Below are 16152 nucleotides of genomic sequence, written 5' to 3'. Positions count from 1 at the left end.
AAAATTTAAAGATGAATTTTGTTCTAAATACAAAAATATACCCTTTTTTAAAAAAAAAATAGACTATTTCCTTCGTCCATCTTTATTTTATTATTAAAAATTATATATCTAACAATATTTTTACAGTTTTAAAACTTAATTGGTAATTTGTCCCTTTATGCTTATTTCACCCTTGCTATTAAATAATGATCATTATCCAATACATTTTTCAAAATATTATATTTATTATATTCAAAGAAAGATATACAAAAACTATCTCTATTTTTTTTTATTTTTTAAGGTGTGTGTCAAGTTAATAATAGACAAGCAAAAATAGATAAAGGGAGTAAAAAAAAGAATGTCACATAAAATGGAACAAAGAAATTAAGATATGAGTTCAAGGTGCACTACTTAAACAAAAAAAGAATCGGCGATGGATAAATTATATAGCTAAACTGCGGAGTACGTCACCAATCATTTTAGCGAAGATTGGAAGAAAAAAAATTTAGCGACAAAGTACCCAAAAAATTTGTTAGCTACAAGTAATTTAGCAACGTATTAGCAACAAAGTTCGTAGCTAATTTTAATTTTTTGGTAGCATTATATACGTCATTAATGTAAGAAAGTTTTAAACTATTAGGTCACTTTCACATACTCTAATTATTAAAACATGTCTTCAAAATTACAAATCTCACATTTTAAGAGGTTTACCGGTAAATATTTATGTAACATGATAGTGTAAAAAAATCTTTTGGCTAACAATAAAGAGGGATATTGAATATTAAAAGGAAAAAATAATTGATTTTGAATAGTTTTCTTTTTAAATTGTTGAAGAATGAAAAAAATTTCACATTAGTTTAATGAGATGAGTGGTCTCCTTGTGAGGCTCGGACAATACTACTCCTTTTGAGCCAGCTTTTAGAGTTGAGTAAGGTCAGGTGTCATATCTTACATGGTATCAGAGTCAGTCTCATTAGTATTTTTTTCTCACCGATGTCGGGTGCTCCTATTATACATTGTTCATATTTTGATTAACGAGGTCTGGGTGTGCGGGGGAGAAAAGAATAGGCAGTTGATCTCCTTATATAGACTTAAGCAATCCTTTCATCATGAGCTAGCTTTTGGGGTTGAATTAGGTGCAAGATCTATTCTTTTACACAACCCTATAAGTTCACGCCTTCCATGATAATGGTTCATCATCTTTTTAGTATATAGTGGCTTTACTATATATCTATCTTGAAATAACTTGTATGTATTTTCTCAAACAATACACAAATTATATCTCTTTTGTTATGAAATAACTAAAGAATAAAGAAGAAGAGTAGAGAGAATAGAGAGTAATTCTTATTTATTTTGAGGGATGAATTACAATGAAGCAAAACCCCTTTATTTATAGGGAAAAACTAACCTTGGAGTTTGTAACTTTTTCATAAATAGACATACACAATATATGGTGAAGTAGGTATTCATTATATATGGTAAAGTAGACGTTCACTATATATAGTATATTTATAACACTCCCCCTTGAATGTCTAATTGATAGATAATGTGCCTCGTTAAAACCTAACTAGAAAAAACTCAATGGAAAAAAAAATCTAGTGAAGGCAAAAGAGTACACATCTCTAACAATACACATATAGAGTGTCTCATTAAAAACCTTACAAGGAAAATCCAGTGGAACAAAACCTTGAAAGGAAAAAAGAGTACAATGCATATTAACTCCCCCTAATGAGAACATCCTTGAGCCTTTGCGTCCCGATCTTGTGCACTATCTTCTTGAAAGTTGTAGTTAGAAGAAACTTGGTGAATAAATCAGTCATATTATCACTTGAATGAATCTTTTGCACGTTAATATCACCATTCCTTTTGTAGCTCATGTGTATAGAAAAGCTTTGATGAAGTGTGCTTCATTCTATCTTCTTTGATGAATCCTTCATTAAGATGTGCTATGCATGTTACATTATCTATGTATAAAACTGTGGGTGCATTGTCACATTTCAAACCACATTTTTCTCGAATGAGATGTATCATGAACCTCAATCATATACATTTTCGGCTAGCTTCATGAATAACTATTATCTCATCATGATTCAATGAAGTGGCTAGATAGACTGCTTTGTATATCTCCAAGATATGACAGTATCCCCACATATGAATACATAGCCTATTTGAGACCGAACTTTATGTGGGTCAGATAATTACCTAACATCAGCATAGCGAACAAGATCGGGACTGCAACCTTTAGAATAAAGTAAGCTCATGTCTTTTATCTCATTTTGATGTCTCCTATTAGGAGCAGAAATATACCTTGCTAACAAAATAATCGAAAGGCTATATCATGCCTTTTAGTATTTGCAAGATACATTAATACATCAATTGTACTAAGATATGGTACTTCAAGACCAATTCAATTCGGTATATTTCTCATTTCAGCAAATAATCTTATTGCTTTTGAAAACTCTCCAAGAGTTTTAAGAATTTTCAAACCATCAATTTATCCCTATAAGGATAATAAACAAGTTTCCTAGAAACTTTATATGCTTCAAACATTTTTTAATCCTTTGGAGATTTTCATATAGATTATTGTCAAGTGAAAATATCCAACATGTCAAGTCTGACATCTTCAAGTGTCTGGATTGCAAATCAAATAAGTTTTACGCGTACCAAAATGCATCCTTTCAGGTCACTTGATAAATGTTTCTACGTCAGCATGCTTAAATAAACGTAGAATTCAGATCCTCGTAATCTTTCACAATTTTGCTCCAAAGATAATAATGATATATCAATTCGTGTCGGTTCACATTTTGACATAACATTTTGAGATCTCATCACTTCATTATCTTTAGGTACCTGAACCTCTCATAAGGTTTCATGAAGTGTTATGTCGTAGGCTCTTTAAGAGCACATTGCCTTCTTTTTATGATTGTTGGTTCCTTATCCTTTTCAAGAATTATTTTATTTGGAACCGATTGATCTACTACGCTTCACACATACATAGAATTTGTCCTTCATGGACACAAAATAGGAGCACTTCCAGCTTAATATAAGATGTTTTCGATATTTTACTTGAATTATCTTTTGAATGAGGATCTAACGATAATTTCTAACATATTTCATGGCTGCTTATAATCTCCCCCTTATGTTAGAAAAACTAACATACATCCTCCGTATTCTTTGAGGAATCCATCTTTATGCATCATGGTATATTCATTAATCGTATACCACACATTAACTATTAGATGGACAACGTGTGATTCCTGACTTAGAACCAACTTAGAGAGGAAATTAATCATAATATATTGGTTTGATGCATACAAGTACTTTGGTATATAATATTTCAAACCAACACATGAAGTTTTTTGTTCTCAGTGGCTTAACTATTGATTGAATGCATTCGATTCTAAACCATGATCATCAAAATGAATTATCTTGATTACACAATCTGAAAGTTATGCTCTTAACTCAATTTTATTAAGCAAGCAATTTTATGAATGTCAAACTGCAGGTTGAAAATAAACACACATGTAATCATCTTATATCAATGCATCTTAATTAATCACATGATTGGTGAACGGGCCCATATTCACCTTTTATATTTTTCAGATTTTAAGGGATCTAATCCTAAAATTAGTTGGTCCAACCAACGTATCATGAGAACAAGCAAAGTTCATGAAGAATTTTCGAATTCTTCAGTATATGCTTAATACTTAATATGCACATCCTTAAGATGTCGCAATCGTTCATGTCAATTAATGAATTTTTATACTAGTAAACTCCAAGTTTACCATGACATGTATTTTTCACTTTAGTAAATTTCATATTTACTATTACATGAATAAATTTCAGATTTACTACTTTAGAAATAAATTTCACAATAACTCTTCTCAGTTATTCAATCTCTTTCGGAGGTGAGTTGTGATACCATCACAATCAAGTGCACGTTTGTATAGAAACAATTGAAATCCTCATTCCCCAAGAATGACATATAATCGTGCCTTAAGCCTATCAAATTTTGATAGCTTATAACCTCTTTCATGATATTGCTACTTCAAGAGCAAATCGAGGCATACATGTAATCTAGAGAATTTTTTTCTTAACATGTCTTTAATTATAATCACAATAAGTATGTGAAAATATCCTCGCTTGTCTTCTTTAAGACATATTATGTATGCTACCGCATTTACTTCAAGAATGGAGCAAGTTGTCAACTTTAAGATTCATCATATATTGCTACCATGTTTACTTCATGGAGCATATCAATGGATATGTTTCACCAAATACTCATTATTTTGCCTTAGCCATCATAATATCATCAACATGGTGCATTGAGATTCAAACTCAACGTCTTACCCATATAAATAGGCGTCTTAGGCATAAATCAATGGGACTTGAACCAAACATATTATCGTCCCTTTTGCTAATATTATTTTTGAGGAATAAATTTAAAATATAATGGTTTCAAACGAATTATTTTTCCTCAAATCCAATAATAATTACTCCTTCTGTCTCATTTTATGTGTCGCCATTTGACCGGGCACGGAGTTTAAGAAACAAGGGAAGACTTGGTAAAGTTTACCAAATTATCCTTTTTCAAAAAATGTGTCAATATCTTTTTTTTTTAATAAGTGGGACCAATAAGGGTAAAAGGGTAATTGTGCCTTTAAAAAGTTGTCAAATAAGGAAGGCGACACTTATTTTGGGACGAATTAAAAAGGAAGTGATGACACATAATTTGGGACGGAGAGAGTATATTATTAGTAGCAAAAGATAGTTAACATAAAGAATTACTAACCTTGAAATTACCTTTAGATTTATAATCTTATCTTGTTTGGCAGAGTCTCGTGCTGATAACGTGTTATGAAATAACTAAAGAATAAAGAAAAGAGTAGAGATCATCTTGTTTGGCAGAGTCTCGTGCTGATAACGTGTTATGAAATAACTAAAGAATAAAGAAAAGAGTAGAGAGAATAGATAGTAATTCTTATTTCTCTTGAGAGATGAATTACAATGAAGCAAAACCCCTTTAAATAAAAGGAAAAACTAACTTTGGGGTTTGTAAATTTTTCATAAATAGACATACACAATATATGATAAAATAGGTATTCACTATATATGGTAAAATAAATATTCATTATATATGGTATATTTATAACATCTTTTGAAAAATTAAAGGTGTTGCCATCTTTTATACAGGTATATCTTTTCGCCTTCGAAATTACGCGAACTCAAGTCACTTAGTTGCCGCAGAATCAAAAATTCAAAATCCAACACGTACAGAATTCGTCAGCGCGCTTCTCTTTAAAAGCATTGTATCCGCAGTCAAGACAAATTCGAGTTTGTTTCTCCCCTCTACATTAATCCAATACATTGGGTTGCGAGATAAACTCAAATTGCCACCAAATGTAGTAGGAAATCTCCTCTCATGTTTTTCTACATCAATACACAAGGAAGAAAACATGAAATTATCAATAATAGTTGGTGAAATGAGAAGAGGAAAAGATCAAGCTTACAAAAAAGACCACGTAAAAGAAAATGTATGGGGTGATGCAATTCTTGAGGTTGTGACACTTATCATTGTAGTAGTTTGGTAGAATTTCCACTCCATCAAATAGATTTTGGATTGGGGAAGCCTATAAAAGTGAGCATAGAAAATGGCCCATCAAATAGATTTTGGATTGGGGAAGCCTATAAAAGTGAGCATAGAAAATGGCCCATCAAATAAAGTAATTTACTCGATTGGTAATCGAGGTGGTGGACTTGATGCTTTCGTATGTTAAGTCAACAAAACATGTCTGTGTTGGAACGTGACACTCAGTTTCTAGAATTTGCATATTTAGTTGGGTAAACAACATAATTACTCTCTCCCTTTTATATTAATAACTTAGTATCCCGGATATGATACATAAGTTTAATCCTGATACATAATCAATAGATATATAACTATCAAACTAATTGACCATAAAAAAAGGAAAATAATGATATGAAATTAAATGATAGAACAATTAATGAAATTTTGATTGGGATATGTCTCTTGAATCCCTAAAAATTAGTAACAACTTCATAATTAAAATATTAATCACCATAATTAACATTCTCCAATCATAATTCTCCCAAATGCTCTAAAATCAAAATGTGCACAAAATACAAAACTAAATCAACAAAAAATGTCAGAAAAACTTATACGTACTTAATCCAAAACATATAATTGATGATGATACATAAGATACAACATGTAGTTTTAGATGAACTATAAATACAATACATATGTATCAGTTGTATCCAATATTTTGAATATATTGGTTGCAAAATAATTCATAACAACTTCAAAATTTAGTAAATATGTTCCAGATATAATGATATATCTCTTAAAAATCGATTTACGCATTATAATAAGTATGTTGAATGTATCAGGTGTAAACTAACCCAAATTACATGCAATTTCTTATTATGTATCATAAAATAATGCAATATGTCGCTAAAATCAGATATATGTACTCGGCATATTAATATATCAGATTTACAGGAATCAAAACACATATAAATATTAGTATGTATCAGAAAGCCTGCAATGTCTCTTATGTATCAGAAACCTTAGAACTATGTATCAAACCCAGTAAAGTGAATGTATCAAATATTAAAAAAGAACTTAAATCACATGTAAATTTCAGCATGTATTGGAAAGCATGCAATGTCTCAGTGCATTAAACTTATGTATCGGATTCACTTCAAAACATGTAATTCATACCTTTGATAAATGGTTTCTTTTTGTAACTTGCTTTCTTTTTTACTTTGTAGATACAACAATAGACTTTATGACTACTACCAGTAGTCTCCCGTAATTTCTTCATCATATTCGGATAAATTTGAAGAAAAAAGTTAATGGAGATTGTAACTTTGAAAACAAATTAACACGATTGTTAATGGAGAATTTGAAAATTTGAAAAAAGTTAATTACGATTGTAAATTTGAAAACAAATTAACAAATTTGTAAAATAAGTTATGAAAATAAATTAACAAATTTGTAAAAAAAGTTATCAAAACAAATTAACCTCTAAATAAATTTGAGGAAAAATATTAATGGAGGTTGTAATTGGAAGTTGAAGTTTGAATATGTCGAAGTAGTGGATGATAAGTTGATAACACGATTGTAATTGTTGAATTAATAAATTTGTCAAATATTTTACCATTATTTTGGGCGAGTTTTAAGGAGCAGGAGGCACAAAAATAGGGTGAGTTGTAAGTATCAACAAATATTAGGGTTTTATGAGTTAGAAAGAATTTTTATAATATATTTAGCAAGAAGGTATTTAAAGTAATATAGAAAAGTTAAGGTGTTAACTTATGTAATTTTTACTATTTAGTTCCAACTTCTTAGTTTTTCTCTTTTATTCTTAGCTATAAAGATTTATAAATACTAATTTGCTCAATTGATGGAGTTGTGTCTATTCTATGATAATTATGTCATTTCAAGTGCTTTTTTTTTTGCTAATTTTTCTCTTTTCTCATTTCTTCTTTTTCTTGTAGTTGTGTGTTTTATTTGACTGTAACGATTATATATGCTTTCTTTTCAGATTATGGCGTTTCAAGTGGATATTTAGTTGATTTTTTTTATTGTTTTATGCACCACCTAGACAGGTGAATTTGATTGTTACTGATTTAATTATTATTTTTTTTTATATGATATCGGTTTGGGCTTATCCATCACAAGCGAAGTGAGAGATGTTAAAGTGATTTATACAAATAGGATCCTTGGGTGGCACTATTTAAATTTTGGCCTCACTAAGAAAATCTATGCAATAATAACCAATTCTCTAGAATCTGAAGCAAAATTCTAGTGATTCAATAAGATTTTTTATTTGATTTAAGCAAGACTTGCTTTAGCAATAAGTTACGGTAAATATCGAAATTTCGGCCACAAATTTCAAAGAATTAACAAGATTCAATCACTAGACTTGCCTTAACAACAAGTAATGATGATCCTTCAGATTTTGGCCATAATGTCGACTGATTATCACAATCTTTTAAGATTTTGTGGACGAAATTTAAGCGATTCGTCAGGAGTTATCAACCATCAAGTTTTACGCATGAAAATTCTTTCTTTATGTAACGTTGCTTACACCTACATTTATTTTATTTTTGAGAATTTTTAAAATATATATTTCTATTATTAATCGATTTAAATAATGTCTTATTTCAGTTAAAAATTAGAAAATCTCTTTATAGGATCTGTTCTTATATGTAGTTTAATTTGGATGTAGAGCTACAAGGGCAAGGAAACATTTAGAATTAACAATATATACATTTTTTTTTAATCATTAAATAGAATCAACTTACAATGATAGGTTCATTAAATAGAGATTTCATCACCAATCCTACTTACTAACAAGTATTCTTTGATAATATTACTGAAGCATATATAACTTATCGATAATATTAAACGTGGATCAGAGTTGATTATAACTAGAAGTTGAGATCAAATTGGTCTCCACCATTCCTTGAAGAGGAGGGCAACAGATTATGCATTTGGTATGGAGCTCTAGCTGTGCCTCTGAAAGAAATCATAAAAGAGAAAAATGTGATACTATATAAAACAAGGATATTAGAGGCTAAGCATATGAATTAATAATATTAATTTCCTACCTATCTTTCCTCTTCTCAAGAAACCTATAAAGTGAAGATCTTCTTGCAATAGGCAAATCTAAAGAACACAAATAAGAAAGAGGCAAATTTAGTATTTAAACATAGTGAATACTTGTCATGTTGGGCGACGTCAATATCATGACTATGACAAGGCCTATGAGCAGATAGGATGAATTGCATCGGAGTCATGATCAAATATGGTGTCTGCTTGGAGCTTATTTAGGAAAAAAAGTTGGACCCTTGATATCAGTTATAACTTTTGACATATGATGATCAGTGCATGATCCTAATAAATGATATCAAAATCAAATTTATGAGTTTGATTTTCAAGAGCAATATGCTACACAAGGTAGGTGTTGGGAGGGGGATCGTTGGGTGACACCAACATCCTGCCTATGGCAACGCCCACGAGGGGCTTGAATTGCCTCAGTCGGAGTCATGATCAAACATGACATTTGCTTAATGAGATTGTTATCCGCTAATACCTTTTGTATATATAATGAATTTATAGCCAATGCTTATGCCTTAGATCCGTCTCTGCGACCCTATAATCTACGAGTGATTCTATTCTCTACTGTTCATTTTAAATATCGTTTATTTAAGATTTGTCACATCCATTAAGAAAGCATTTAACAATACTAATAATAAGGAATGTTTAAGAAATTAAACTCCTCATGTTTGCTATTTCGTCCATTCGTTTTTACTTGTCCTTTTTTGACAAGACACACTCGTTAAGAAAATTATTATTAATATGATTATTTTACCATACTATTTTAATTGTTATTTAAAGTAATATGTCTTGAAAATGATTTGGAGAATAAACAATTAATGTCAAGGGTAAACTAGAAAACTTCTTTTGTCATTTCTTGATATGTCGAAAGGGACACAAGTAAAAATAGAAATTCAGCTAGAAAAATGATGACAAATAAAAGCGAAGTGAGGGAGTATGTCGGTCCCAAATTCAAATAAAAGGAGAAGATTACGATAGACGACAATCAACATTAAACTTGTCAATTCGTGATGGATCCTCATAAGATCGGTAACAAAACGCTTACCAAAGTTGTTAGCTCCATTAATCTCCGGGGCAGTTTTGTCAATGTTGGTCGTCTGAAAAATTGCACAAGTATTGTGAGAGATTCCCCTTCTAGCTAATAACATCATTGCTCTGGCTTTCTCTGCTGGAAAATCATCAAATACCACCACTTTACCCCCATAGAATATAGATAACTGGGCTGCCTTTTGCTCCTTATTTGGTATCTCTTTGCTTCACAAGGAAAAAAAGAAGGTGCATTGTCACACATTAGTATTCAATTCATCCAAAATAGAGGGAAAATCATATCCCTTCCTTCCGATTTATGTAACACTATTTTCTATTGGTGAAAGCACAAATATTTCGCTCTTTTAAAAAATATTAAGTACACTACATTAGATCTTCTGTAATAATAAGCTTTATGTGAATTAAATAAAGGAACTTACAAGCAGATTGTTCATCAACTTTAGTAACCAACAAAAAGCAAAAGACAAACAAAAAAGAAACGTTCAAAGAGCTAATTCAAAAAATTAGCACACGTCTCCGCGTAAGACTAATATTTATTTCTCTGTTCTCTCTATATATATATATATAAGTATATTTTAAAGGTCTCAAATGAATTTAACATCTTCCAACATGCTCCATTTTAATTTATTACATCATCAGTGGTCCAAAAATAATATACTCTAACTTGTCCTTGTTAAGATACAATAAGCTGACAATATCGTGTTATTCTAACGTACTTTGAACTAGCTATTGAGTCCAAAGCTTCACTCATAAAAACATATTTCCTCGATAAAATAATATTCTCTTTTATTGTGAATTAAGTTAAGAGATAGAGAACTTTTCTTCCTTTCTCACAACAAAAGCTCAATTTTACATCCACCATTCATGAAAGGAATGCTGCTATTTATAGCTACAGGATTATTTCTTTCGTAGAGTAAATGATAGTGGGTCGTAGATTTATGTTAGTGGTTGGGTGAATAATTTAGTGAGTAGCTAGTAGGGTAAATAGTGGGTGAGTCGGTGAAAGAAATAAAGTGACATTTTTAGTAGATATCGGAGTCCGTGCTTACTCGGCTCTAATATATAAGTATCATTTTTTTTATTTCAATTTACGTGATATGAATGGTAATCAGGGGCAGCTTAAGCGAATTCGTGGTCTAAGTTTAAAATCGAACGGAGGTTTTTATATTTTTAAGAAAAAATAATTATTTTTATAAAGTCTATTTTTAAAATTATATAATCAATTTATTCTAATTTTTTTATTAATTAATAATAGAGTCAATGTATTAATTTCTTGACACATGGTATTCTGCACTAAATATATCAAACTCCATCTAAATTTTTTATATAAAAAAATTATTTTTTCTATAAATAGTATTTAATATATTTTTTAAAATTTATAATTTATTATTACTAACAAAAATGAGGCCTTCAAAATTTAGGGGCCTTAGGCGGCCACCTTTTTTCCCAAAGGGTTGAGCCACCCCCTGATAGTAATAATTAAAGTTGGACATATTTTGGTTTAAATCGAAAAAACTAAAAAATTGAATCGAAATTTAATTTTGATTTGATTTTTCGGTTTTTCAGATTGGTTTCGATTTCAAATTTTAGAAATTCAATTAAACGGTTTGGTTTTTGAATTTTCAAAATAAATAAATAAATCGAAAAATTAAAATTATATAAATAATATATCATAATTTTTATACATACATACATATATATATATATATATTATATGTAAATATACTAAAAATATAATATAATCTGATATAACATATAAATTATAATCATTTAGTAACCTTAAATCCTTATATATTGCTTTGCTTTAGACCCTAACATTAACGTGATGGCTGCAGTGGCGCTCAGTCATCCTCAGTTTGTTAGTTCATTTGAAATTTCAACATCGTCAAAGGCAATCGATGGCCGTTTACTCAGTTCATTACTGTCGCCGGCAGTCACTGCCGAGTGCAGCCACTACCGTCACGCCAATGGCGACGACTCAGCGAGGTCGATATTTATGGTTATTTCATGCGTGTTGAATTAATTATATTGGGAATGAAAAATAGGTTTGAAAAAAAAGATTATTTTTCTAGAAAAATCACCAATTTTAAATGCTCACAACTTTAATCTTTAAAATCGAAATAAGAATTCGAAATAACCGAACCGAATTTGTAAAAATCAAACCTTTGGTTATGATTGTCATATTTGTCAATCCGAAAACCAAAAAAACGAATCGATATTCAACAATCAAACCGAACAAACCAAATGCATGCCCACCCCTAGTAATAATCAAATTTATTATACTATTTGATTGAAAAGTTTTTAAGGAATCACACAAATATTAAAATATATTTAAGCTCTAAGTTTAAAATTCTTATAACCACAAAATAATTTTAAAAGTTTTTATTTCTTTTCTCAAACTTTGTATTAAAAGACTATGTCACATAAATTAAATCAGAGAATATATTCTCTCTGTTTTAAAATAGTTGACATTTATTGACTTGACACTTTTCTTAAAAAAATATTTATTAGAGATTTATTTTACCAAATTAATCTTATTAATTATATTTTAAAAATATAAATTTGATTGCATATACTTTATTTAATCCTTTAATGATCGAGGTAAATATTGAAGAACATAACATAGTTCTCTTAATTTTATAAAAAAACAACTAAATTAAAATAAATATTTAAGAAAAAAAAAGTATACATTCAGATAGTAGTATGAATTGAAGTTGTGAATTTGAAGAAAAGAACAAACCTGCTGCTGGCCTTCTTTGTGGACACCTCCATTTCACTAGAAGACTTTGTTGTGGCACTTTTAGGAGCAGGATCTATGAATTTCTGGTCTTTTTCTGTTGTCTTAGTTGATGATTCTCCTATATTTGTCAACAAATCTTTGGTTGCTGTTAGAATTAAAATAATCAGATGTTATAAACTTTAGATCATAATAATTAAAATAACAAAGAGAATTACAAATAAAAGAATATAGTAATAACTTAACATGATCAATTGATCGACATATGAACAATTTATTGATATAAAAAGAGTACAAAAACATTGAGAGAATGACCTCGCAAAATTCGCTAGAAAATTGTTACGTGCTCCCCTAAATAAGACACAATTAAAGACTATATTATGGGTGTTGTTAAGTGGAAAGGAAGAATCTCCAAAAACCTTTTTATCTAAAAGAAAGAAAAGATTACCCAAATTAAAAGATTAATTGTGTTTCCTTTTAGATAAAAGTAAAACGTATTTTGATAAATATTATATCCTTTTGAAAAAAGTAAAATAAAAATAAAAATAGGACAAATATCTAATCGTGACTCCACAAACATTTTAACTTCTTACAAGAAAACCATAACTGACATGGTTAGACAGAAACCAGAAGTAAAAAGCTGAGAAAATCAAGACAAACACTCAGCAGTAACAGTAGATCTTCGAATTAGACCCAATCTTTGATTTTTATCATGTTATTCGAGTATATGCATACAAAAATGTATTGGGTCAGCGTTATGAATAGACTCTTTTATTCTAAAGAAAAAAACACTTTTAATTCAATTCAGTTCAATAAAACGAGGATCCCCAATACCCGATATGCAGACTTGCAGGTGGTGTGGCTTGAGAAACATCATCAATTTTCTTCAAAGATAAAAGCATAAATGAAGTAGAAAGAAGGAAGCCAAAAATACAAATATTGATTCTTCCTGTCTGTCCTAACCCTTAGAGTACCTGATATCTGTTATTGATGAAAGATGACAGACCTCATATATTTAGTTGAGGTGCATGAAATTGACCCAGACACCATAATTATAAATAAATAAATAAATATTGACACATAGAACAACTGAAATAATAAGCTTTTCTTGAAATATTAAGTGGAGAAGTGAAAGAAGCACCTATGGTTTCTCCTTTGCCATTGGTTCCAAGTTTCTGCAGATCTTTAAGGCTGGCCTTTCCACTGAAATATTGGCTCAATAAGTTACAAGTGTTTCTACTATCTGATGAAGAAATTTGCCTATTTGACATGTTTATAGCTATTCTCTCCTTTTGTTTGAAGAAACAATACTGACGAGCCTTCAAAAATATGTATATATCTTGAATGGTTATTAAGCTATATAGAGAGTGTACTGTTGGTGCATATTGGTGGTATATTATGCAAAATGGTCAATTTTATTAATCTATTTTGAAAAATTGACTAAATATACTTTTCATTATATTTTAGGACTAAATTAATCCTCACTGTCATACTTAGAGATAAATTTAGCCCTTTACCTTGAAAAATTGGATAAATATACCCTCGTCATACTTTGGAGCAAATTTACATTCGATGTCATACTTTGAGATCAAATTTACCACTCATTATTAAGAAACTCTTCATGTATATTATTCTTTTAATAGAAAAACTCAAATCAAAATTAAATGTCCCATTTTTAAAAAATAAAATACATTCTAATTTAATCCGCTTAATCTAACTCGAGTCACAAAAAAACATAAATAAATATACCCCTTTCAATTTTATTGGTCAAATTTTTCCAACGAGATTAAGCCACTGGATATTTATCACTGCATAGCTCATGAAAATGAATCTAAATCAATGCACACACAAACAGATATACCTCCCATTTAGTTCATGGATCTGCATCAGTGCAGAGCTCATGAAAAATGACATATAACAGTCAAATACAACAGATTAGGCTCATTGAATATTTCTCTAAATGATTGAGGTAAGAGATCTTCTTATGTGCCAATTGTGATATCTCTCCATTCTTATGTCTTTATATATAATCTGAATCTACACAAATATTTCATCACGTCATTTATTTAGAAAACTTATCCATTGATTCTAGAATTTTGATAGTTTGAACATAACAGAAATAAAAGTAGAGTTTGTGATAAATGTTTTTTCTAATTTTATGAAATGTTTTTTCTAATTTTATGCTTCTGCATTATCCCATTTCATTTTACTTTTTTTTTTATTTATAAACAACCTACCAACGCTACACGCTCTTTTTGTTCATTTGTAAACAACCTACCAGTATTGCACGTAGAAAGAGAAGTATACTTTTTTGTTGGAAAAATTTGGTCAGCAAAATTGGGGGATGAGGTATATTTGTTTGTGTATGTCTTGTAGGTCTGATGGGGTGGGTTAGATTAAAGTGTGTTTTAATTTTTTTAAAACGAGGCATTTAACGTTGATTTGAGCTTTTCTATTAAAGGAAGGATACATGTGAAAAAATTCTTAATAACGAGGATAAATTTACTTCAAAGTATGACACCAAGGATAAATTTAATCCAAAGTATGACAAAGTATATATTTAACCAATTTTTTAAAATAAAAAATAAATATATCTCTTTTCCCATAGATAGTACTCCTTCCATTTCACTTTTTGTGATATACTGTAAATGATTTAGAGTACAAACTCATATTATGTATCTAATTTTCATATGAATTTGGACATAACATTTTTGTATTTTCTCAAAATAAAAATTACATATTTAAATCTACATAAAATATAATTTAAAAGGCATATATATATATATATATATATATAAAACTTATGGTATATGTAAACAATATAAAAGACATCAAAATCCCTCTGAACTTGTCGCCAAAACTTACTTTAGATCCTAAACCAATCGAACAATTATTTACCCCCCTTAATAACTTTGAACTGAATTTATTTCACCCATTGAAAGCTTATCCGAAGTCACGGTTAGGTAGTGTTGGATACGCGCGTTTTGATTCGTCCACGTCATTTAATGAACTCATTTATTAAACCCGACCCAACCCTTAAAACCCGACCTGATCATTACAACCCGACCCAACCCTAACAAATACCCCTAATTCCCTCCCACAGCGTCATTTCTCTTACTTCAACAGCCAAAAATCGTGAATTTAGGTTAATTTTCAACTCTATTTCACCCAAAATCAGATAATCTACAACTCCATTAGGGTTCAAATAGGTTAGTTTTAGAATTTTTCATAAATTGTTTAAGTTGTTGTATTTGAATTTAGGGTTTTTCTATCCCGTAAAAATTAATTTTGTTTTAAAGATCGTATTTAAAAAAAAAATTCAAATTAACTATGGATTTTGCATACATTACATTGAGTTTTCATCATGGAGGAAAGTTACAGCAAAAACCTCTTATAAAGTACCATGGAGGTATTGTTATGGACTGTTTTGGTGTCGATATTGATAGATTTTTATATTTTGAGTTTGTTGGGTATGTTAAAGAAATTGGTTATAATGTTTCCTCGTGCATTGTCTATATGAGACCTCCTAAACGTAATTACCTAGTAAAAGTGATTAGTGATAGGGATATTTTAGGTATTGTACCTCAACTTAAAAATAGGAATATAGTTCAGCTTTATGTGTCATATTTAGTAAATGAACCCCATGTGGTCCCTGTCGTCCCTGCCATTGAATATATTTTTTATGTGGGTGGAAAATCTTCTACTTCTTTTGACAAAGAGTCCAGTCAAGACTGCGGAA

At 29.8% G+C, this 16152-nt stretch overlaps 1 protein-coding gene across 5 annotated transcripts; it reads right to left on the bottom strand.

Annotated features, from left to right (window-relative positions):
• Window positions 1-8258: 8258 nt before the first annotated feature.
• LOC107851770 (jasmonate ZIM domain-containing protein 1) lies at window positions 8259-13778 on the bottom strand. 5 transcript variants are annotated; one of them, XM_047400928.1, is made up of 5 exons: window positions 13555-13774; window positions 12417-12534; window positions 9675-9883; window positions 8620-8677; window positions 8259-8527 (listed from the first exon to the last, which is right to left on the bottom strand). In XM_047400928.1, the coding sequence occupies exons 1-5, from the start codon at window positions 13682-13684 to the stop codon at window positions 8440-8442; spliced, it is 603 nt and encodes a 200-aa protein (XP_047256884.1). In that variant the 5' UTR covers window positions 13685-13774; the 3' UTR covers window positions 8259-8439. The 5 variants fall into 5 exon arrangements, with proteins under 5 accessions (XP_047256884.1, XP_016552339.2, XP_047256885.1 ...); XM_016696853.2 differs by having other exon boundaries at window positions 12417-12561; window positions 13555-13765; XM_047400929.1 differs by lacking the exon at window positions 8620-8677 and having other exon boundaries at window positions 12417-12561; window positions 13555-13765.
• Window positions 13779-16152: the final 2374 nt, after the last annotated feature.

This window comes from Capsicum annuum, chromosome 12 (assembly GCF_002878395.1).
Source record: "Capsicum annuum cultivar UCD-10X-F1 chromosome 12, UCD10Xv1.1, whole genome shotgun sequence".
Lineage (NCBI taxonomy): Eukaryota > Viridiplantae > Streptophyta > Magnoliopsida > Solanales > Solanaceae > Capsicum > Capsicum annuum.
The sequence above is the reverse complement of the archived record's forward strand: the minus strand, read 5'-3'. Positions and strand labels throughout refer to the sequence as shown.